Here is a 23146-nt window from a genome sequence, read left to right as displayed (position 1 = left end):
TGTTGAAAAATACATGGAGGTCTCTGGAAAAAATGACATCTTGAAGGCAGCACATGTTGCACTAAGATCTCAATGTACTTTTCTGCTGCCATCACAGAAGTGTAAATGACCTTTGTCAAGGGCACTGACACAGCCCCATACCATGACAGACCCTGGCTTTTGGACTTGTTGCTGATAACAGTCTGGATGGTCCTTTTCGTTTTTGGTCCGGAGCAAACGGCATCCATTTTTTCAAAAAAAGACCTGGAATGCTGATTCATCTGACCACAATACACGTTTCCACTGTGTGATGGTCCATCCTAGATGCCTCAGAGCATCTAGGATGTTGAGTGGCGGTTCTTGACACAGTGTCGTCTGAGCGATCAAAGATCACGGGTGTTCAGCTTAAGCTTGCGCCCTTGGCCTTTATGCACTGAAATTCCTCCTGATTCCTTTTTTCACACGTTTGTTGACGAACTGGAGATCCTCTGATCATCTTTGCTCATCAAAGACTCAGCCTTTCCTGGATGCTGCTTTTGTACCAAACCATGATTACAATCACCTGTTTGAAATCACATCATTATTTAGTTTTTTCACCTCATTACTAGCACTAAATTGAAATATCTCAGGTTCATCCTGTCAGCAATCAAATAAAAGTCAAAGTAAATGTAAGGAACACTGTGTTTTTATTTTATTTGCATTTTTCATACTGTCCCAACTTTGACTGATTTTAACTTTGTTAAAAAAAGACCCAAATGTCATTCTATAATAATCAGAATCGGCTCCTATTTACTAATCCATTTGAAAATGCTTTTGAGTTACAAGGTACACCTACCTCCAAAGGGTTCAGTACATGGTCTGTTTCTTCTCAATACACCCACTAGTTTTGTGAAGTCATATCTAATGATATTCAACTCTAACGCTCAGGTCTAGGCTTGCATCTTATGCGGCAGATATCTGTTGATGCTGGCTAATTACCTAAAGCTTAACCTAAGCAAGCCTGAGCTTATATGTTCCTGAATATGCATTCACATATGCCAAAATCGTGACTTCACCTTAAATAACTCTTAGATCACACAGTCTGATAATGTCAAAACCTTGGAGTAGTTCTGTATCATTTAATCATTTCTGTTATTACATGGTTATGTTAGTAACCTGACCAAATTATTCAGGTTTGTCCTGTTCAACATAGGAAGGATTTAATTATTTCTCTCTATCATTTTGAAACTGGACTAATGCAACTTCCTCTTGGCAAGTCCTACCATGTCCAAATTCAGCCCCCTCTAACTAATTTTAAAATGTAGCTGCACACCTGGTTTTACTCTATCCAAATACTGCCACATCATCCCACTGTGGAGTTCCATTCACTAGAATTCTGTAGGTGTTTGTGTTATATTGAAATCAGTGAGGCTTGCCAACACAAGCATTTTGAGACACACGGCTGACACAGCCTGACTCATTCCTCAAGACTAAAAGAAAATAAGCCTTAGGACTCTTCTCTGGCTTTCAGGTGGTGGAATAAATTTCTGCCTGTTTGAACGAACAACTTTAATCTTTCAACAACTTTACCGGATTCATAAGTAAACTAGGGCTGGGCGGTATATCGCAAATATCGATATATTCAATATTACTTTTTACACGATGCTGAAAATGACCATATTCGATATATCGAGTATGCCTACGATACACAGGTTACTATTTGAGAACATTTAAAACAGAGCACAAAAGCAGTGTTCAGCACGCTTTCTTTCACGCATGAGTGGGTGGGCGCGTGCACATGCAAACTGAATCACTAAAACGAGTCAAAAACTACTCTTTTCAAACAAATTATTCATTGGAATCAAATCAGGAAGCTGTGCTCTTATCTATGGTAAAGATTCATTTGTTATGCTCACTCTATTTCATTATGATGTTGTGTGTGAACAACTCAATGAATCAGTTCATTTGTTAAAGAGATTCATGAATTACCAGTTTCAGCTTTTTACCAGGAAAGCCGAGTGAATAAATTATCTGAGATGGTTTTCATTAGTTATGTGGACAAACACAGTTGGAAATGGATTTTTATATTCTAGAAATATTCTGGAGATATACAAGATGGTCGCCAAGAAGAAAAAATGTAGATTTTATCCCTAATGGAACAACACACAGATATAGATTTGATCTCAATTTGAAGAAGAGAAGCTCAGGTAAGCAGCGGTTATGATTTTATGCTGCTGTGTGGTTGATCTGGGTTGCGGTGCTGCTGTTTACCGTGTGCTTTCATTTTGCAATGATAGCAAAGCATTATCAAATATTGGACTTTTTCTGGATTTTTTTGATGCTCATTTATTTGAAGTAAAACGGAGCAGAAATGTGATTGTGAGATTCTGCTGGTTGGTTTAATATAAATATTGTCAATATTAATACAAATACAGCCTGTAATAATACAACATATAAACACTGTAATTCTGTCAGAATTGATCAGAACTACAATGTTTTGTGTTTTTAAGATAACTTATAAACAATATAAGGTAAAATACGGGCAGTGGCCTGCCATTGTACATTAAGTTTACATTGAATCGTATCGTATATCGCCACATCTCAAAAGCATATTGAGATATGAGGTTTTTTTAGTTATATCGCACAGCCCTACACTCACATATATTAAAGAAACACATTTGCTTTACTTCTCTGCTCTTTTGCAAATCTCCTTCTAAAAGGGTGTTAACTAAATTGCCCTCTTAGACTGTTACCTGTTTGTACTACTGTATGTACTAGTAAGTGAGAAAATTTTTATAATAGAATATTTAAAGAACCTCTGTACATTACTCTGGAAAAGTATGTCTGCTAAATGCTTTAAGTGTAAATGTAAATGCTGGGGTGGTGTCTTTTTCGGGCAGTGTTATGTAAATATTTACACTCCTTGTCAAATCCTATGTTTTGTTTATTTGCTTAGAAAAAATTAACTGACCTTAACAATTTATCATTTTACTCAAACTTCTGCACATTTTAATGAACAGTTACTTTTATTTTCTAAATTTAAAATTATAGGGGATCGATTGTTTCATATTCTAGATTTTTTATAGAAAAATGTCATATTTTAAAGTGTTTTCTGTGAAGAATGTGTTGCATTATTTTTACTTTTGAAAAACGTGGAATTGGGCTGTTCAAATGTTTGTATAGGACTGTAGGTTTAGGAAAAACAATTGTGTCTCTCCCCCAGGCTCTGTAAACAGTAGAAAAAGTGGCAGGCAGACTGAAACCACCGAGCACAATGGAGAGTTAGAAGAAGAAGAGTTAGTGGATGGGTCTTTGAGGTGTGCCTTTGGAGAGAACACTGGCAAATAGTGCTGACTTTGGATGGCTGATGACTTTTAAATGGTCTAGCTTCAACTAAAAACAGGCTGCTGTAAAATTGTCAATTAATATTTCTCTTTATTATATTGCTAAATAAACATGATTGTCATTGCACTAAAATTGATCTGAAGTAGTATTCAACCTAAAAGCAACTCTTCTATTATAGACATCTAAAAAAGATGTTATTTCCAATGACAGAATTTATCTATTAGCACCATATTAAATGTTGTTTAAAAGGGTCTTTACAAGTGTGAAAGTGTATGCACATAAGTGAATATGGGAGGTTTCTGGGTGTATGTTTATATTTGATGTGCTGTTTATTAAAAAAGCTTACTCTGCCGCTCAGGTGGCGCAGCGGTAAAGTACGCTAGCACACAAGAGTTGGGGTTTCGAATACATCGTATCGAATCCCAGCTCTGCCTTCCAACTGGGCTGGGTGGCAGCATGAACAACGATTGGCTGTTGTTCAGGGTTAGGGGTAAAAAGTCGGATCATAGGTCCTCATAACTGTTGCAACTGCGGCCCCTGCTGGCAGACTGATGGCGCCTGCACAGGGCTAAGGAATAATGCTGATGGGGGTGTGGCCCTCCGTACACAGTGCCCGTCGGTGTATGAACTCGACTCGTGCAGGTGAAAAATGCAGTCTGTACTGATTGTACGTGCCGTAGGGGGCGTATGTCAGTTGAGAGACGTCCTCAGTCCGCGGTGAAGGGTCGAATCAGTATAGAGGACGCATTCAGGGTAATTGGACACGACTAGAAAATTGGGGGAAAAAAGTGGGAAAAATTAATTATAAAAAAAAATAAAAGCTTACTCTTTTGGGTCAATTTCGTTATTTTTTGGCCATAATGTTTTTACAGCAGGTAGTGTGCATGTCCGCACTGGGTTTTTTGTGGTTCCTTCCATCTTCCAAAATCAACATGGTTAATGAAAAGAAATCTACAACTAAAATACACAATCTCAGTTACAAATACTGTAAATAGTGGACAGTAGGCTAGCAAGTGCAATTTATTTCTGATGTACTAAATTGTACTAACCTTTGCTTTGCAATTCTTAAAGTTACAAAATTCTTAGTTCAGCCTTACTTACTTCAGACCTGTTTCCTGTTTCTTCTCTGCTTTAAGGTGTAAGGTTTTTGTTAGTAAAATCAGGAATTTCACACCTTCAACTTTTAAATGTTTAAACTTTTTTCCGCATGGTTACAAAATCCTTAATAAACAAAACCAATTTACTTTCACAATGAGAACTGGCTGTCCATTTCTCTTGAAAACAAGTTAAAACATGGACTTATTTGACCATAGCAAACATTTACACTGTCTTCTGTTTCATCTGAGATGAGCTCAGGCACTGATAACTTACTAGTGCTTTTGCATAGAATTGATGCATGGCCTTCTCTTTGTGTGTTAGAGTTTCATGTTGCATTTCTAAATGCAGCAGCTGAACTGTGTTAAGTGTCAATGGTTTTCTGAAGTACTCCCCAGCTCATGTACAGTGTATCACAAAAGTGAGTACACCCCTCACATTTCTGCAGATATTTAAGTATATCTTTTCATGGGACAACACTGACAAAATGACACTTTGACACAATGAAAAGTAGTCTGTGTGCAGCTTATATAACAGTGTAAATTTATTCTTCCCTCAAAATAACTCAATATACAGCCATTAATGTCTAAACCACCGGCAACAAAAGTGAGTACACCCCTTAGTGAAAGTTCCTGAAGTGTCAATATTTTGTGTGGCCACCATTATTTCCCAGAACTGCCTTAACTCTCCTGGGCATGGAGTTTACCAGAGCTTCACAGGTTTCCACTGGAATGCTTTTCCACTCCTCCATGACGACATCACGGAGCTGGCGGATATTCGAGACTTTGCGCTCCTCCACCTTCCGCTTGAGGATGCCCCAAAGATGTTCTATTGGGTTTAGGTCTGGAGACATGCTTGGCCAGTCCATCACCTTTACCCTCAGCCTCTTCAATAAAGCAGTGGTCGTCTTAGAGGTGTGTTTGGGGTCATTATCATGCTGGAACACTGCCCTGCGACCCAGTTTCCGGAGGGAGGGGATCATGCTCTGCTTCAGTATTTCACAGTACATATTGGAGTTCATGTGTCCCTCAATTAAATGTAACTCCCCAACACCTGCTGCACTCATGCAGCCCCAGACCATGGCATTCCCACCACCATGCTTGACTGTAGGCATGACACACTTATCTTTGTACTCCTCACCTGATTGCCGCCACACATGCTTGAGACCATCTGAACCAAACAAATTAATCTTGGTCTCATCAGACCATAGGACATGGTTCCAGTAATCCATGTCCTTTGTTGACATGTCTTCAGCAAACTGTTTGCGGGCTTTCTTGTGTAGAGACTTCAGAAGAGGCTTCCTTCTGGGGTGACGGCCATGCAGACCAATCTGATGTAGTGTGCGGCGTATGGTCTGAGCACTGACAGGCTGACCCCGCACCTTTTCAATCTCTGCAGCAATGCTGACAGCACTCCTGCTCCTATCTTTCAAAGACAGCAGTTGGATGTGACGCTGAGCACGTGCACTCAGCTTCTTTGGACGACCGACGCGAGGTCTGTTCTGAGTGGACCCTGCTCTTTTAAAACGCTGGATAATCTTGGCCACTGTGCTGCAGCTCAGTTTCAGGGTGTTGGCAATCTTCTTGTAGCCTTGGCCATCTTCATGTAGCGCAACAATTCGTCTTTTAAGATCCTCAGAGAGTTCTTTGCCATGAGGTGCCATGTTGGAACTTTCAGTGACCAGTATGAGAGAGTGTGAGAGCTGTACTACTAAATTGAACACACCTGCTCCCTATGCACACCTGAGACCTAGTAACACTAACAAATCACATGACATTTTGGAGGGAAAATGACAAGCAGTGCTCAATTTGGACATTTAGGGGTGTAGTCTCTTAGGGGTGTACTCACTTTTGTTGCCAGTGGTTTAGACATTAATGGCTGTATATTGAGTTATTTTGAGGGAAGAATAAATTTACACTGTTATATAAGCTGCACACAGACTACTTTTCATTGTGTCAAAGTGTCATTTTGTCAGTGTTGTCCCATGAAAAGATATACTTAAATATCTGCAGAAATGTGAGGGGTGTACTCACTTTTGTGATACACTGTAGCTATATTTATCTTTTTACAATATTATGCATACTAGATGGTGAGAGAGAATTCAATTATTTGCAATTGTGCTTGTTAAATGTTTTTTTTTATTCTCTCACAGACCTTGGCACATAGTAGTGAGCTACAATCCATCTTTGCTTGCATCCTCACATGATACCAAAAACTATATAGCTGTAAAAGAAACATTTGGGACAGATGAATGCTAATGACCATATTCATGTGTTTAGTGAGTAATAGTGTGTAAATGGGAATCATATTTTCATCTTTTGTAGCCAGGATAGTGTGTGGGCTTTTTTTATTCCAGCTCCAGGCCTTGCCTCAACTTGCTTGACTACCCACATTATGGTTAGATTTGTATTCCTGGGCATGAAGACAATGGCCCACCAGTAAAACCAAGCTGTAGGGCACTCAAAATTCACAGTGGATGAGGCTGCTTGGGTGGCACAGCGGTAAATCAACAGCCCACCAGTGTTGAGATCTCAAGCTTGTAAGTGTAGCTTTGCTACCGGCCAGCTAGGCGCTTGCACGCAAACATGACTGGCTAATGTCTGCCACAGACATGATTGGCTAATGTCTGCCACAGACATGATTGGCTAATGTCTGCCACAAACATGATTGGCTAATGTCTGCCACAGACATGATTGGCTAATGTCTGCCACAGACATGATTGGCTAATGCTGCAATAATGGCCTCTGCTGGCAGGTTGAAGGCACCTGCTCAGAGGGAATAAAGGTGATCAGTTTATGACTCTCCATAAACGATACAGTATGAGCCTACCTTGTGCAGGTGAGAAAAAGCAGCCGGCAACTTCACATGTGGGTTTGTGTTTGTTACGGCCCTCTCGGCCAGGATAGGGTCTGCAGCAGTGGAGGAGAGATAACTAGGGTAACTGGATACAATTGCATTAATAGAATTAAAATAATTCAGTGGATGTGATGATAGCAATTCACTTTTAAATATTTAGAATATACACCAACACTACATGCTACCACCTTGATGATGATAATGTGATTTTCTTCCCATGTCTGGGTAGGTTTTTTGTACATTTTAAAAGCATGCCAATAGGTGTAGTTCATTTTATCACCTTTAATGACCACTTGATGGGTCAGACACCACCCAGAAACACAAGAAAGAAATACACAATAAACAGGGTTATGACACACTCCCTAATTATCTCACTTATTTACACCTAGGGGCAATCAAGTGTTTTTTGTAGGTAGAGGAATATGAAGTTCAAATAAACTGAAAGAAACCAAAGCAGACCGGAGGCTAGCTTTTAATCCATACTTCAGGACCCTGGTTCTGTGTGCCACCCACACTACCTGCTGTGCTGGCATGCCACCTCAGAAAGACAAGTTGCTCCTGTGTGTGAGTGAGTGGAAATAAGAGCATGTGTGTAATGTTTTTGAGAAAGGCCCACAGCAACAGCGATGAAGATGAAGCAGTTACTCATAATGAATAATGTGAAAGTGAAGGTTGTGTTGACCCGTGTTTGATCACCACCTGCCTTACTGTCTGTGTGGAATTTAGCATGTTAAATGCATAGATTAGTAGCTAAATTCTCCCTATAGGCCTTTCCCACTTTCCAGCCTTGTTTTATTAAGAAACAAATATAAGGTTTACTGAAAAAGACTGCGTGAAAAACTATTTAATGTAAGTTATTAATCTTTATTTGTGTGTGTGTCTATGTTTCCTAGGCTGCAGCTGATAGATGATCTCTCATATGAAGATGTGAAAAAGTGCTACCGGGGATCAGTGAGTACTTGTCATTTACATGACACCTCAAGGCAGTGTTTCTTAACCTTTTTTTAAGGAAAAAAAAAGTTGGCACACAAATGACATTAACCACAAAAACTCAGACATTTCCTCATCCTTTAAAATGTCATTCAGTCTTTACTGGAATCTGAGAGTGAAAGTAAACAATCATATCCTATAGACCTTGTAGTTAAACCTGCTCAACAACAAAAATTTTTACAGAAAAAGTACTGTGGGCCTGGATGGAAATGTTCTGCATTTTTACATATTTCCTTATGCTGGCTTTAAGGGTGGTCAGTCATTTTTGCATGGAGCTAGTATGTAACATCACTTATATCATGTTACACTGAAACTGTGCTGGCTATTTAATAAAAGCCATGTAAATTCAAAGGGATGCAAACCATTATTATCACTAGTGTAAGATTTTAAATAAAGCTATTTGATAACAATCCTTATCCTTCAGCACAGCCTATTTTTAACTGCACATTAAACATAGCTGTATGTACAACCCCAAATCTGAAAAAGTCAGAAAAGGGACAGCATGGAAAATGCTAATAATAAAGAAAAAAAAAAGAGTTTCTTACATTTACTATGACTTTTATTTGATTGCTGACAGGATGAACCTGAGACATTTCATGTTTTGTCTGGTCAACTTCATTTCATTTATTACTAAACATCCATTCCTGCATTTCATGAATGATGGAGCACTTTAAAGTAGCAGGATATTGTATTGCCATGTCACAGTTATTCAACCTGTACATAATATTGCTGATCTTAAAACCTACTGCTAGTCTATATGACCTAAAGTTGGGTTACAACATAATTAAACCATTAAGAACTTAATAACAACCCTTAATTTGTTCAGCTGCATTGTATAAACACAACCCAGAGGTTCAAGTGTTCAAGGTATGTTGCAATTTTGGTTAAAAAAAAAATTACTCTTACTCTGTTTAGACTGTAGCTGCGCTTTTAATTGCAATCAAACCTCCACTGATGGAAATTAATTTAACTGAGATTTTTAACTGACAGTTAAATAGTTAATAATTAGCTTTATGCTTAGTGTGTCTTAAACAACCAGTGATTTAAGCAAATTAAAATGAAGTCAATAAATATTTAAAACAAATCAGGAATCTTACTGATCTTACTTACAGACGCACAGATCTAGAAAAAAAGACTTTATCAAATTAACTGAACATACCTAATACTTTGCTTAGCCCATCATGAAGAAAAACATAAAACTACAGCCACACTTCCATGTCAAGCAGCACTATGTGACTATGTTACAGAAGTCAGTGGTTGTGAATAAAGCAGATCGTGTCTCACCACTGAGGCACCAGGTGTACCGCTGCACATAAAGGATTACAAATGAACCCAATTTACAGGATGCTTAGCCAAGATAGAATAAAACTCTAACTTGGAAAAAAAGATTGGAGATGGCCTAAATAACGGAACGAAAATAACAAATGAAATACATAAAGCATTCAGGTCTGCGATGGAGGGTAGGGCAAAAAAACTGGCTGTCACAATATGGCAAGCTGCTCAGAGCACCTGTGATAACCAAGTTCTCAGATATGATTCTGTAACTGAGGCCCCCAGTCTAGTTCAATGGAAGATGGGCTTGTTACACCAATTTATAATACAGACAACAGGCTGTAACAGCTGCCAACAGTGGGTTACTAAGCTGTATTTTATTGTTCTTTTAAGTGTTTTTTGTCTTACATTTTGACTAAAATTTAAGTTCTTAGTCATATTAATACAAATCCCAGGTGGTACAATCACCTAACCTCACAAAAAAATAATGCAGTCTTTATATTATATGAGTACCAGCTGTTCAGGTACTAGTAGGCTGAGTATGCTCAAGGAACATTTGGTCACAGTACATTCTCTTTTTCCACAAGTAACATTTACCTATTTGTTGGTTAACAGTTAATTAAATACTACATTGTATTTCTAAACAATGTATATAAATTTTACTGTGGCTACTGTGTGGTTATTAAAGACACATGAAAAAAAATTAACAGATGTGTTTACAGAATGATGCAGCTAGGTCATGTTTTTCTTTGTTGCAACATTTTTTTCACATATCCTGTTCTTGTCTTCTGTTGTGTTTCCTTTCTTTCACCACACCACTATTCTGTGAGTTAGTGCTTCACCTCCTTTTATGCAATTAAATGGTTAAACATTAAGTAATGGGTACAAATAAAGTTCACTGATAGTGTTTAGTAAGGTTTTTATCATGTGGAAATCTGCTTGTTTCCATTTGAGATGAAGGCATGAGACTTTCCATTCCCAAGGAATGCTAATTAGCAGATGTTGGAGAGATAAAGCAGTACAGGATCAGGGGAAACAGGATCTGAGAAGGGTTTAAATTTAGGATTGTTTTAGAATCAGGATGCTTGGGATGTTGGGTTAAAAGAAAGACACTGAGCATAACTAAATTTAAAGGAAATTGGGTTCTAAGTTAAGGGGGTAATGTATCATAAGCTGTCTTGTGGGGCATCTGTAGATAGTTCAATTATGTTTACATAATTTTTGATTAGTCAAAGTACTTATATTAACCCCAGGTTGTACAAATCAAATTATATTTGATATCAATGTATTTAAATATATGAGATGGAACTTCATTCAAATAAAAAGCAGAATGAATGTGTTTATCAGGTGAAATCACTGGAAGTCACTCAAACTCAGCTAATACTTGGCACATTATAATGGAGTGCTGATAGAGTGTAGACACATTATACTGGGAAGATGTCTAGCCTGCTCCACAATCTAATCTTTCTAATAAGGACATTAGCTCTTTTAAAGCAGACAGGCAATAACAACAATTTCTGGCTAACTAAGCAACCCTGTCCCCCCCTTCACAGACTGTCAGCAAGTACAACTCTCAGTACCACAAACTGTTCCAGAGTGTTCCCTCAGAGGAGATCCTAATGAAAGGTATAGTACAAGATTATTCACTTACTCATGTTCAGCTACTCCTACCATAAATTAACTTTGCAAGTACAGGTTTAATGACTGGAGCCCATCTGTTGCTGTGTAAACTTCATCAGCCTCCTATACCTAATTTACCAATTAGAACAGTTTACTAGATTATTGGCTGGTGGGCCAACCCCCCATCTGTTTAAAAGCAATGTTTGAACAGACAATTACTGCACTCTCTGGGTCAGGACATTGCCTACACTGCAAGATGTAGTATATTTCTATTGTAATGATGTAATGAGAAAAATGCAGCTGACAAAAGAAGGAGACTATTATAACTCGTGAAATAAGTCTTTCTAATAGAGAAATTGTAAAGAAAACTGTAGTGTAAGTAAGTACAGTTTCCTACAACATTAAAAGGCATTTGGAAGAGACAGAACTACCATGAAAACATGACCAATATGCTAGATTTTATGCAAATTTATTTATTATTTATGCAAATGTTTTCAATGTCTCCTGACTTGAACCCTATTGAAAATTGAAAAGTAGAATTGTTTGGGGTTTATTTAGGCTACTTTAAAGCCTAAAACAACTTCATAAGTCATGTATGTTCTTGTTCAAATTGTCAGTGTACTCATGTGCTCTCCTGAGAGATATCCTGCTGCAAGGACGACTCTACATCTCCCGCAACTGGCTGTGTTTCTACGCAAACTTGTTTGGCAAAGATATTAAGGTGAGCCATGGAATGCAGTGGATCATATAGCCTATATCCACTGTTTTGATTATTTATTTCAGTACATTTACATTTTCGGCATTTAGCAGACGCTTTTATTCAAAGTGACTTACAGTACTGTGACACCATATTGTCTAAGCAATTAAGTTAAGTGCCTTGCTCAAGGGCCCAACACTGGCATCCTGGTAGTGTTTGGGCTTGAACCAGCGACCTTCGGAATACTAGTCTAGTACCTTAAGCACTAGGCCACAACTGCTATTATAGTACCATTATACAGCTGTAATGGGTCAATCTGTTTCCTCCAGCAGCAGGAACCACATGTCAGTGCTTTGTAGTTCTGAAAAATTCGCACATCCCAAGGGATAGTGCTCTCATTAGTGCTAATTCTCTTCACATGTACTCAGCACTATTTAATCTCGATCTAAAATTGAAAACAGTGAAGTGTAACAAAGAAAATCACAATAAGTTTTAAATAGCAATATAAGCTATATAATAGTGGCTTAGTTCTATGCAACAAAATATCATATTTGTAATAAAATGATACTTTAATAGAACAGAAGGCTGGAAAAACAATTATACAAGTAGCAAGTATATAAACGAACGCTGAAAGGATTATAAATGTTAATCAGTGTGTACTGGTATTATTAAGGGATCTAATTTTGGTTTTCTTATACTGCCTTTCAATGATCTAGCCCACCTTTGCAGAGACCCAAGTTATCTCAGACACGATTAGTCTTGTCTGAGAAAGGGAAGACCAGATGGGGAGTCATTTTTATGACATAGCTTAAGTAATTTTTACTTTTCCTGGCATGCAAGAGGGCTGGTTTGATGCCTTTGTGGCAGAGAAGGCCTTTGCCATTCTGTGGTTAAACAGGCATTGTGTATACAGAGAATGTTGTGATTGCAGTGAGAAGGTGGGCAAAATGGGAGAAATACGAGAAAAGTTACATACTATATCCCTTTTAACATATTGCTTGTACATGTTAATATGTACATGTTGCTTAATTGTGCACAAATACATTAAAATCTTATCATTAAAGTAGTATAATAAGCATTAGCATTGCTTCAGCATTGGAGTGTTTATCAGTGCATTGTCTGTGGCAGGCTGACAAAATATTGGTTTATGATCAACAGCAGGTTTAGCATTTACCCTGTTAATGTCACATCCTTCTTCAGAAGCTAAGCAAAATACATACTGCCTGTTAAGCTGGTTTTATGAGTTTTTGAACCGATGGTTAAACAGTTGTTACTGTTATTTATCAACTCAGTCAGTGGAGTGAAACAGGGTGAAAACAGCATGGTTCAACGCTCCATTTAAATACTGTAGAAAGCATAATATTGTATTTAGTGATGCACAGCTCCAGCAATCAGGTTACTGTCTTGTATAGGTCAACTTTATGCACTATGTAGTGTAGGGCAGTTGTAGCCTAGCGGTTAAGGTACTGGACTAGTAATCAAAAGGTCACTGGTTCAAGGCTCACCACTGCCAGGTTGTCACTGCTGGTCCCTTGAGCAAGGTCCTTAACACTCAATTGCTTAGACTGTATACTGTTACAATTCTGTGGATAAAAGCGTCTGCTGGATGCCAAAAAGGCAACAGTAGCGTGCCATATTAGATTTACACCACCAGTTTTACACTATTTTGACATAATACCTTGTACAGTAGCATGTGGTTTGCAGTTTTTTAAGAACAGCTTATATCTAAAAGGATTAATACTTTTTTACAAAATACTATACTAAATAAAATTTCACTTATTTTAAATAAAAATCATTTAATTAATTTTTCAGTTTTAACTGGGGCGCCTCACAGCAAGAAGGTCCTGGGTTCGATTCCCAGGCGGGGTGGTCCGGGTCTTTTCTCTGTGGAGTTTGGAGGTTCTCCCCGTGTCTGTGTGGGTTTCCTTCCACAGTCCAAAAACATGCAGTCAGGTTAATTGGAGACGCTGAATTGCCCTATAAGTGAATGGGTGTGTATGTGTGTATGTGTGTGTCTGCCCTGTGATGAACTGGCGCCCCGTCCAGGGTGTTACTGTGTGCCTTGCGCCCATTGAGTAGCTGGGATAGGCTCCAGCACCCCCACGCGACCCTGATTGGATAAGCGGTTAAGAAAGTGAGTGAGTGAGTTTTAACTGGATTATGAAACAGTGGCTACAGTAGGATTTTAATACAAAATAAGATTGCTAGACTTACTAAATAGATACTGTTTCTGGTACACTTGCGCTCTTTTATATGGTATAAAACACACAGAAGGTTTCTTGATATAAATATAATTCATACATAAATAACCCCGTGTATGTACTGTAGAGAAGTGTTCTAAAGAATCACTGAGGTGAATGCTTTTTGCTGTGTAAAACTGACTTCAGAGCTTTGGCATTAAGTCAATTATCAGTGTTTAGAATCAGATTCTTTGCCCTACTTTGTGAACTTGACCAATTTTGGCAGTTGATCACACACAGTAAGAAAAATGTCTAAACATAGCTAGGTATAGATTGTTTTAATACACTGAATAGAACTGAGCAAAAGAAATATGTATGTGAATTTTAGATACATAGAAATGTACTTCACTGCAGTGCTGAAGTAGTTTCATTTTGATACTTTACCCCATTAAATCAAAGTCCATATTTATTAAGCTGAATAAGATCCTGAATCAGGCCTTCAGTTTATTCAGATCAATAGGAGCACAGGTCAGTAGAACACAGACCCAGTACATCCTAAAATTCTGACCTACTGCCTAATCTCTCTTTGTATATTTACTTTTCTGCTTGGCAAAATTGTTATTTAGTTTTACCTTGTTTTCATTCTGAGGACAACGACATCACGATGGGATGAGCCCTGGAGCATGTTACAGGAAATTGCTCACAGTTGCTACATTTAAAAATGACACTTATCTTAAATATCATTTTTTCCTTCTGTGTCTGTTTCAGGTGGCTATCCCTGTAGTTTCAGTTCGTCTTGTGAAGAAGCACAAAACAGCTGGCTTGGTTCCTAATGGCCTGGCTATCACCACAGACACTAGTCAAAAGGTTTTTTATAATACATGAACATGCACTCACCTGTTACGTAATTAAGAACACTGGTACACCTGCTTATTCATGTAATTACTGAATCATGTTATTAACCAAGTTATGCAACAGTAGGGCACACAGTCACACAACACTGGTCAAAAGTTTCAGTTTTAGGTGAAAAAATACACTATATGGACAAAAAGCATTGGGACAGCCACAACAGTTGCTGATAGGTGTAAGAAATCTATATATAAAGGAAATAAGCTTCCAACTTTGCAGCAACATTTTAGAAAAGTTTCTTACCTGTTCCAGCATGACTGTGTCCCTGTGCACAAAGCAAGCTCTATAAAGACATGACGAAAATATTGGTTTTAAAAACTTCAGTGGCCTGCACAGAGCCCTGACCTCAGCCCCGCTAAACAGCTTTGGAATGAACTAGAACATCAACTGAGCTTATTCATTCATTCAAATATTCAACAAATCTGAATCCAATAAAAGACCTTTAAGAGAGAGTAGAACAGAAGATTCACAGCATGTATTTGCATATATTCATTTGCTTAATCATGATTCATTTGTTTATTTTTATTAAGGTTGTGGTGTGCCCGGAAACATATATACTCTCAACAGGGAGTCAATCTATCAACAGAACAATACACACTAAGACATTCATTCACTTGCACCCAGTCTGTTCCACTTCTGCATGTTTTTTTGGAGATGGAAAAAAACCTGGGTGGGTGAAAGGAAAGCTACTCAGAGAGAAGATAAGAAGCTTAACAGACAGTGGCTAAAGGCTCAGGTTGCTTTGTAGCACCTATTCTTTCTGGCTGTGCCACCATGCCGTTCTGAAATAGCTCCTCACACTAAAAGTGTGGTAGAAAAAAATAACCTGTAGGTAAATTCCATTTATTTTAAGAAAAAAAAAAAAAGATCAAAACATAAATATTTACTTGAATTGACTTCATTTTTTATATATTTTTATAAGCTTTATTCGTCTTTATCAAAGACAATAGTTATTCTGCAGAGCAACTGTGTAACGTGGGGCTAAGACGGGACAAAGGGGCAGACACACGCAGAGATGTACTTATAGACTAAGATTTATTAACTAAACAGCACGAGACAAACTGAGCAAACAAGACTGACAAAACTAAACAAAACCTAATAAGACTTAACAAGGGTAACAAGGACTAAACAGATGAACAAGGACTAAACAGACTAACAAGGACTAATCAGACAAACAAGGACTAATCAGACTAACAAGGACTGAACAGACTAACAAGGACTGAACAGACTAACAAGGACTGAACAGACTAACAAGGACTAAACATGCTAAACAGGCTAACAAGAGTAACAAGTCAAACAAGAGCAACAAGACAAAAACTGATCAAACCAGGTCTGAATCCTAACCACACCAAGAGTTACAGAGAAAATAGCTTTCAAAGTCTGTTCTCCAGCTCCCCTCTTAAGTAGAGGGCAGCTGGAGCTAATCAGTCCAAATGAACCAATCAGTGAGAGGCATGGCAGGATGGAGAGGGGGCGTGGCACACAGGAGCCTTTAATGTGACAGAACCCCCAAACCCGCCCCCCTCCCAAAGGCACTACTCCTGGCGTGCCTTTATAAACCAAAAACAAGGAGGTCCTGGGCCCTGTGGGGCAAATTTAAAGTAATTCAGTAAGTTCCGAGGCAGGCATGATAAAAGTGCTGTAACGCAGGCTGCCGACCGGATACCAAAAGTGCTGTCTGGAAGCGCAGACAAAAGACCTGGAACGCTGTGAGGAGCCTTTGAGGAGGACCACCAACTTGGGGTGCCGACTTGATACCTGAAGCGCTGTCGGGGGGCGCTGAAACAAGGACTGAAGCACCAGCTGGGGGTGCCAACACGAGAACGGAAGTGCCGCCTGGGGGTGCCAATGAGAGTTCAGAAGCACCGTCGGGGGGCACTGACGAGGATTTGGAAGCACCTTCTAGGGGTGCCAACAAGAGTTCAGAAGCGCCATCAAAGGGTGTTGACGAGGAGCCGGAAGCACCCTCTGGAGGTGCTGATTTAAGAGTAGAAGAGCCCTCTGGGGGCGCCGACTTGCGAGCAGGAGCGCCCTCTGGGGCGCCAACGAGAGTTCAGAGGCACCCTCTGTGGGTGCCGACTTGAAAGCATAAGCGCCATCGGGGGCGCCGACTTGAGAGCAAAAGCGCCATCTGGGGCACCAACGAAAGTTCAGAAGCACCATCCGGAGGTGCCGACCTGAGAGCAGAAGCGCCATCGGGGGCGCCCACTTGAGAACAGAAGCGCCATCGGGGGGCGCCCACTTGAGAACAGAAGCGCCATCGGGGGCGCCGACTTGAGAACAGAAGCGCCATCGGGGGGCGCCGACTTGAGAACAGAAGCGCCATCGGGGGGCGCCGACTTGAGAACAGAAGCGCCATCGGGGGGCGCCGACTTGAGAACAGAAGCGCCATCGGGGGGCGCCGACTTGAGAACAGAAGCCAGCTGCGTGAAGCCTGGCGAAGATGCTTCGGGAGTCAGCTGCGAGGACCCTTGAGAAGAGGCGTCCGGAGTCAGCTGCGAGGACCCTTGAGAAGAAGCGTCTGGAGTCAGCTGCGAGGACCCTTGAGAAGAGGTGTCCGGAGTCAGCTGCGAGGACCCTTGAGAAGAAGCGTCCGGAGTCAGCTGCGAGGACCCTTGAGAAGAGGCGTCCAGAGTCAGCTGCGAGGACCCTTGAGAAGAGGCGTCCGGAGTCAGCTGCGAAAACTCTTGAGAAACTTCTTGAATCAGCTGCTTGGACCATGGAGAATCTTCATGAATCAGCTGCGAGAACACTGGAGAATCTTTATGAATCAGCTGCTTGGAGCCTGGTGAGGCGTCTTGAATCAGCTGCTTGGAGCCTGGTGAGGTGTCTTGAATCAGCTGCTTGGAGCCTGGTGAGGCGTCTTGAATCAGCTGCTTGGAGCCTGGTGAGGCGTCTTGAATCAGCTGCTTGGAGCCTGGTGAGGCGTCTTGAATCAGCTGCTTGGAGCCTGGTGAGGCATCTTGAATCAGCTGCTTGAACCCTGGACAGGCGTCTTGAATCAGCTGCTTGGAGCCTGAAGAGGCGTCTTGAATCAGCTGCTTGGAACCTGAAGAGGCATCTTGAATCAGCTGCTTGAAGCCTGGAGTTTTAACTGGTGACTGTAGCAGCAGAGTACAGGGAGAACCAACTGGCAAAAACTTGGAACTGCTTGACTCTGCCTGGGTGGCAGGAGGGCCCAAAAGCACAAACAGACCACTTCTGAAACCCTGACCTGCTGACTGATACTTACGACCGATAGAGACAGACGAACACAGAACAGGACTAGACAAACTAGAATTCATGGAAACTGACTTAGACACAGGACAGACTTGGACAGACAGACCAGGACAGGACATGACAGACTGACTGGATCAGACAAACTTGAACTAATGGAATCTGACAATGAAACAGGATGGATCTGGACAGACGGACAAGGACAAGACAAGACATGACCGGCTGACTGACAGAACAAGTATGACCAGACAAAGTAGGACTAGTTGAATCAGGCAAAATCAATGGACGGACAGAATTAACTGGACTCGACATAGTTGTGGGACGAGCTAGAACTGGCGAACAGGACATGGATTGAACTGGCAGAGGATGGACATAGACTTTACCAGACAAAGACTCAGACTGACTAGGAGTCAATGAAACAGACGGAACCGGCAGAGGACTGACCCAAACTTGAGTACACAGAACTGGAGCCGGCAAACAAACAGAAGGACCCCCAGAGCCTTTGGGGTCATTACAAGGCACAGGACTAATCAAATTATCCTTAGTGGCTCCTAACCTAGACTTGGGATGGTCATGAGCAATTTGAGCGGGCACTGGCACCCGGACCACATAGTCAGTGGGCACTGGGGGAATTTTAACATCCCCAGCAGGCACTGGATGCCGGGCATAAGCTACAGTGGGCGCTTTGCTGCGTGGAGCGTCTCCAATGGGCACGGGAGGTTGGGCAAACTTCCCTATACCAAACTCATAGGGGTTCTTTCCTGTACATTTGACTCATAAGGCCCTCAAACACCTTAACCGAGTTCAGCTCAGCTCCCTTCTCACAACAGAGCTTTTTAGCCCATTCACGAGCTGCACCCCTCAGTCTAGACATCATAAACAGGACCTTGTCTGCTTCAGCTGGCTGGGGGTCCAGAAGGTGCTGCAGGTAGAGCAGTCTCTGAAGAAGGAAGCCCAAGGCCCAAGGGTCGCTTCCATCATAAGGATCTGGCCTACAGAGCGGGACGGTCTGAGGAAACCCCATGGAGTCAAATTCAGGGAATTTTTGAACAAACGACATCTCGCTGTGTCCTAAAAAGGGAAGCTATTATGTAACGTGGGGCTAAGACAGGACAAAGGGGCGGACACACACGCAGAGATGTACTAATAGACTAAGATTTATTAACTAAACAGCACGAGACAAACGGAGCAAACAAGACTGACAAAACTAAACAAAACCTAATAAGACTTAACAAGACTTAACAAGGGTAACAAGGACTAAACAGACTAACAAGGACTAAACAGACTAACAAGGACTGAACAGGCTAACAAGGACTGAACAGGCTAACATGGACTAAAGAGGCTAAACAGGCTAACATGGACTAAACAGGCTAACAAGGACTAAACAGGCTAACAAGGACTAAACAGGCTAACATGAACTAAACAGGCTAACAAGGACTAAAGAGGCTAAACAGGCTAACAAGAGTAACAAGTCAAACAAGAGCAACAAGACAAAAACTGATCAAACCAGGTCTGAATCCTAACCACATCAAGAGTTGCAGAGAAAATAGCTTCCAAAGTCTGTTCTCCAGCTCCCCTCTTAAGTAGAGGGCAGCTGGAGCTAATCAGTCCAAATGAACCAATCAGTGAGAGGCATGGCAAAAGACAGAGTGTGCTCACGGAGAGGGGTGTGTGGCACACAGGAGCCTTTAATGTGACAAACTGCATTTTTGTTCTGTATTACAGTATTAGCAACTATGCAGTTCTCAAAACGATGACTAAAAGAAAATGAGTAACTATAAAAAGTCAGTCACCGGTAATGCAGTGCTTTGGGATCAAAGATGCACCATTGTACACAAATACTATTTGAACTGCTGGATTATAAACCCTCATTTTATCAGTACCATATCAGTCATTTAAACTATTGTGCTGTTGTTTTAACAGAACCACTGTTTGGATTGACCTAGATTTCTGCAATAGTACAATTTGATCATGTACAGCACAATCACCAGACAGAATCATCAGATTTTCACAAGTCCTAAAAGTAGATAAAGAGAACCCAGTTAAACAAATAAGACAAAAATATTATACTTGGTCATTTATTTATTGAGGAAAATGATCCAATATTACATATTTGTGAGTGGCAAAAGTCAAGTCAAGTCAAGTCAACTTTATTTATATAGCGCTTTTTACAATAGACATTGTCTCAAAGCAACTTTACAAAATCCAGGACCAACAGATACAAACACCCCTGTTGAGCAAGCCGAGGGCGACTGTGGCAAGGAAAAACTCCCTGAAAATTACAGGAAGAAACCTTGAGAGGAACCAGATTCAGCAGGGCCCATCCTTCATGGGTGGCCTGGAGGATACTTTAAATAAATACACGATTTACACAAATCATACAAACACAGAATTAAATGATCTAAAAGTCATAACTGGTAATAAATAGATAAATAAACAATTAAATAATAATAGAGTTGTTATCCGCTCTAGTCTTCAATAAAGTCTGTAGTGATTTCTTGTCGTTGCAATTACTCCAGACCCGTCACATCTGACAGGAGCAGCATCGTTGTCCCGGCAGTCTCGACTTCAATCCTTAACCTCGGCGGGTAAACAGGTTTCCATCAGAATGCCCTCGGGGTAAAACAGCAGAGAATGTAGTTAATAATGTACAATGCTAGTTGACAAACAGTTTTACAGAGAGTTTTAGACTCCGGCAGCCCTAATTATTACAGCATAACTAAAAGGGAGAGCAAGCAGGTAACAAGGTCATGAAGGCTTTCACAGGACATCAGCGCCCATCTCCCCACCGTCACCAAACCTGAGTGATCGGACAAGAGAGGCAGAACGACAGCAACCCAACATCCCTGATCACCACAAGTTTCTATGACCAAGAACCCCCAAGCTCTGCGCCTTTGTCTATATTAATCAAAAGCCTGAGAAAATAAATATGTTTTCAGTCTAGACTTAAACATTGAGACTGTGTCCGAATCCCGAATAGAGGCAGGAAGATTATTCCAGAGTTGTGGAGCTTTGTAGGAAAACGCTCTTCCACCAGCCGTGATCTTTTTAATTTTAGGAACTATAAGTAACCCTGCATCTTGTGAACGAAGTGGACGCGCTGGGCTGTAGTGATTAATAAGTTCACTCAGATACTGTGGAGCCAGACCATGTAGCGCTTTATAAGTTAGTAAAAGTATTTTGTAATCAATGCGAAATTTAACTGGCAGCCAGTGTAGAGATGATAGAACAGGAGTAATATGGTCAAATTTTTTAGTTCTAGTTAGCACTCGAGCTGCTGCATTTTGAACTAACTGGAGTTTGTTTAAGGATCTACCAGAGCATCCAGTTAGAAGAGCATTACAATAATCTAACCGAGAAGTTATAAACGCATGGATCAGTTTTTCGGCGTCATTAACAGATAGTATATTTCTTATTTTAGAAATGTTACGCAAATGATAGAAAGCAACTCTAGTAATATTATTAACGTGTGTATCAAATGAGAGATCTGAATCTATTGTGACACCTAAGTTTTTTACATCTGGGCTGGGAGTAACAGAGAACGTGTTTAAGTTTAGCACCAGGTTAGACAACTTGTCTCTTGCAGCTTTAGAGCCAACAAGTAAAACCTCTGTTTTATCTGAATTAAGTAAAAGAAAATTACACGACATCCAGTTTTTTATGTCGTTTACACAATCTTCTATCTTACTGATTGTGTCAGTATCATTTGGTTTGGCTGATATATACAGCTGTGTGTCATCTGCATAGCAGTGAAAGTTTATGCCATGTTTATGAATAATTTCACCTAGTGGAAGCATATAGAGTGTAAATAATAGCGGTCCCAGTACCGACCCCTGTGGAACACCATACTTTACTTTTGTAGTTTCCGAGCATTTATTATTTACATAAACGAATTGAGAGCGGTCAGTCAGATATGATTTAAACCAAGAGAGTGCGAGTCCTTTAACACCTACTGTATTTTCTAGCCTCTCCAGTAAAATGTTATGATCGACCGTATCAAACGCTGCGCTAAGATCTAATAGAACAAGAAAAGAGACACATCCATTATCAGAAGACATTAACAACTCGTTAACTACTCTAATTAATGCGGTTTCGGTACTATGATTGGGTCTAAATCCTGATTGAAATTTTTCATGAATACAATTTTCATTCAAATAAGAACATAACTGTTTGGAAACTACTTTTTCTAATATCTTAGAGACAAAAGGAAGGTTTGAAATTGGCCTATAATTAGCTAGTACATGTGGATCAAGATTAGGTTTTTTAATCAGTGGTTTAATAACAGCACTTTTAAACAATTTAGGTACGTACCCAAGGCTAAGGGATGCATTGATTAATGTAAGCAGGGGCTCTACAATAGCTGGGAGTAAATCTTTAAGTAAACGAGTTGGAACAGGATCGAGTATACACGATGATGACTTCGATGATTTAATCAACACAGTTAGTTCATTTTGGGAGATTGGATTAAAGGAATTTAGTTGGATTAACTCGTTACTATTATCACCACTGTTATCACCAATGCTGCTCGGAGTGAGTCCATACTTAACATTGGCAAGTGACACACTCTGACTCTGAAGTCGTATTTTTTCTATCTTGTCATTAAAGAATTTTTAAAAATCATCGCTGGTACAGTCAGGCGGTATATTAGATTCAGTTTCATTAACGTTTTTAGTTAATTTGGACACTGTCTCAAAAAGGAATCTGGGATTGTTTTTATTTTTCTCTATTAGGGATGAATAATATAAAGATTTAGCTTTTATAAGTGCATGTTTATACTCAGTTAGAGCATCTTTCCAAGCAATCTTATACACTTCTAGTGTAGTGTGACGCCACTTGCGTTCTAATTTCCGTGCTGCTTGTTTAAGTGCGCATGTGTGGTCATTGTACCAAGGAGCAAGTTTTTTCTCCCTAATCAGTTTAGTTTTGAGTGGGGCTACGTTATCTAAGGTTGTGCGCAATACAGTCTCTAGGTTTTGAGTTGCCTGATCTAGTTCTTTAGGTTCTGATG

At 40.1% G+C, this 23146-nt stretch overlaps 1 protein-coding gene across 5 annotated transcripts in view; it reads left to right on the top strand.

Moving 5' to 3' along the window:
* LOC134321360 (GRAM domain-containing protein 2A) overlaps positions 1-23146 on the top strand; it is a 64087-nt gene that overhangs the window by 21423 nt on the left and 19518 nt on the right. For all 5 annotated transcript variants that reach the window (XM_063003095.1, XM_063003104.1, XM_063003113.1 and 2 more), the window contains 4 exons: positions 8148-8205; positions 11070-11142; positions 11754-11857; positions 14782-14880. In XM_063003095.1, the coding sequence (XP_062859165.1) occupies positions 8148-8205; positions 11070-11142; positions 11754-11857; positions 14782-14880 (334 nt within the window). The remainder of the gene's footprint in view (positions 1-8147; positions 8206-11069; positions 11143-11753; positions 11858-14781; positions 14881-23146) is intronic.

The sequence above is a fragment of the Trichomycterus rosablanca genome, chromosome 1, assembly GCF_030014385.1.
Source record: "Trichomycterus rosablanca isolate fTriRos1 chromosome 1, fTriRos1.hap1, whole genome shotgun sequence".
Classification (NCBI taxonomy): domain Eukaryota; kingdom Metazoa; phylum Chordata; class Actinopteri; order Siluriformes; family Trichomycteridae; genus Trichomycterus; species Trichomycterus rosablanca.
Note: the sequence above shows the minus strand (reverse complement) of the source record. Positions and strands in the feature narration are given on the sequence as shown.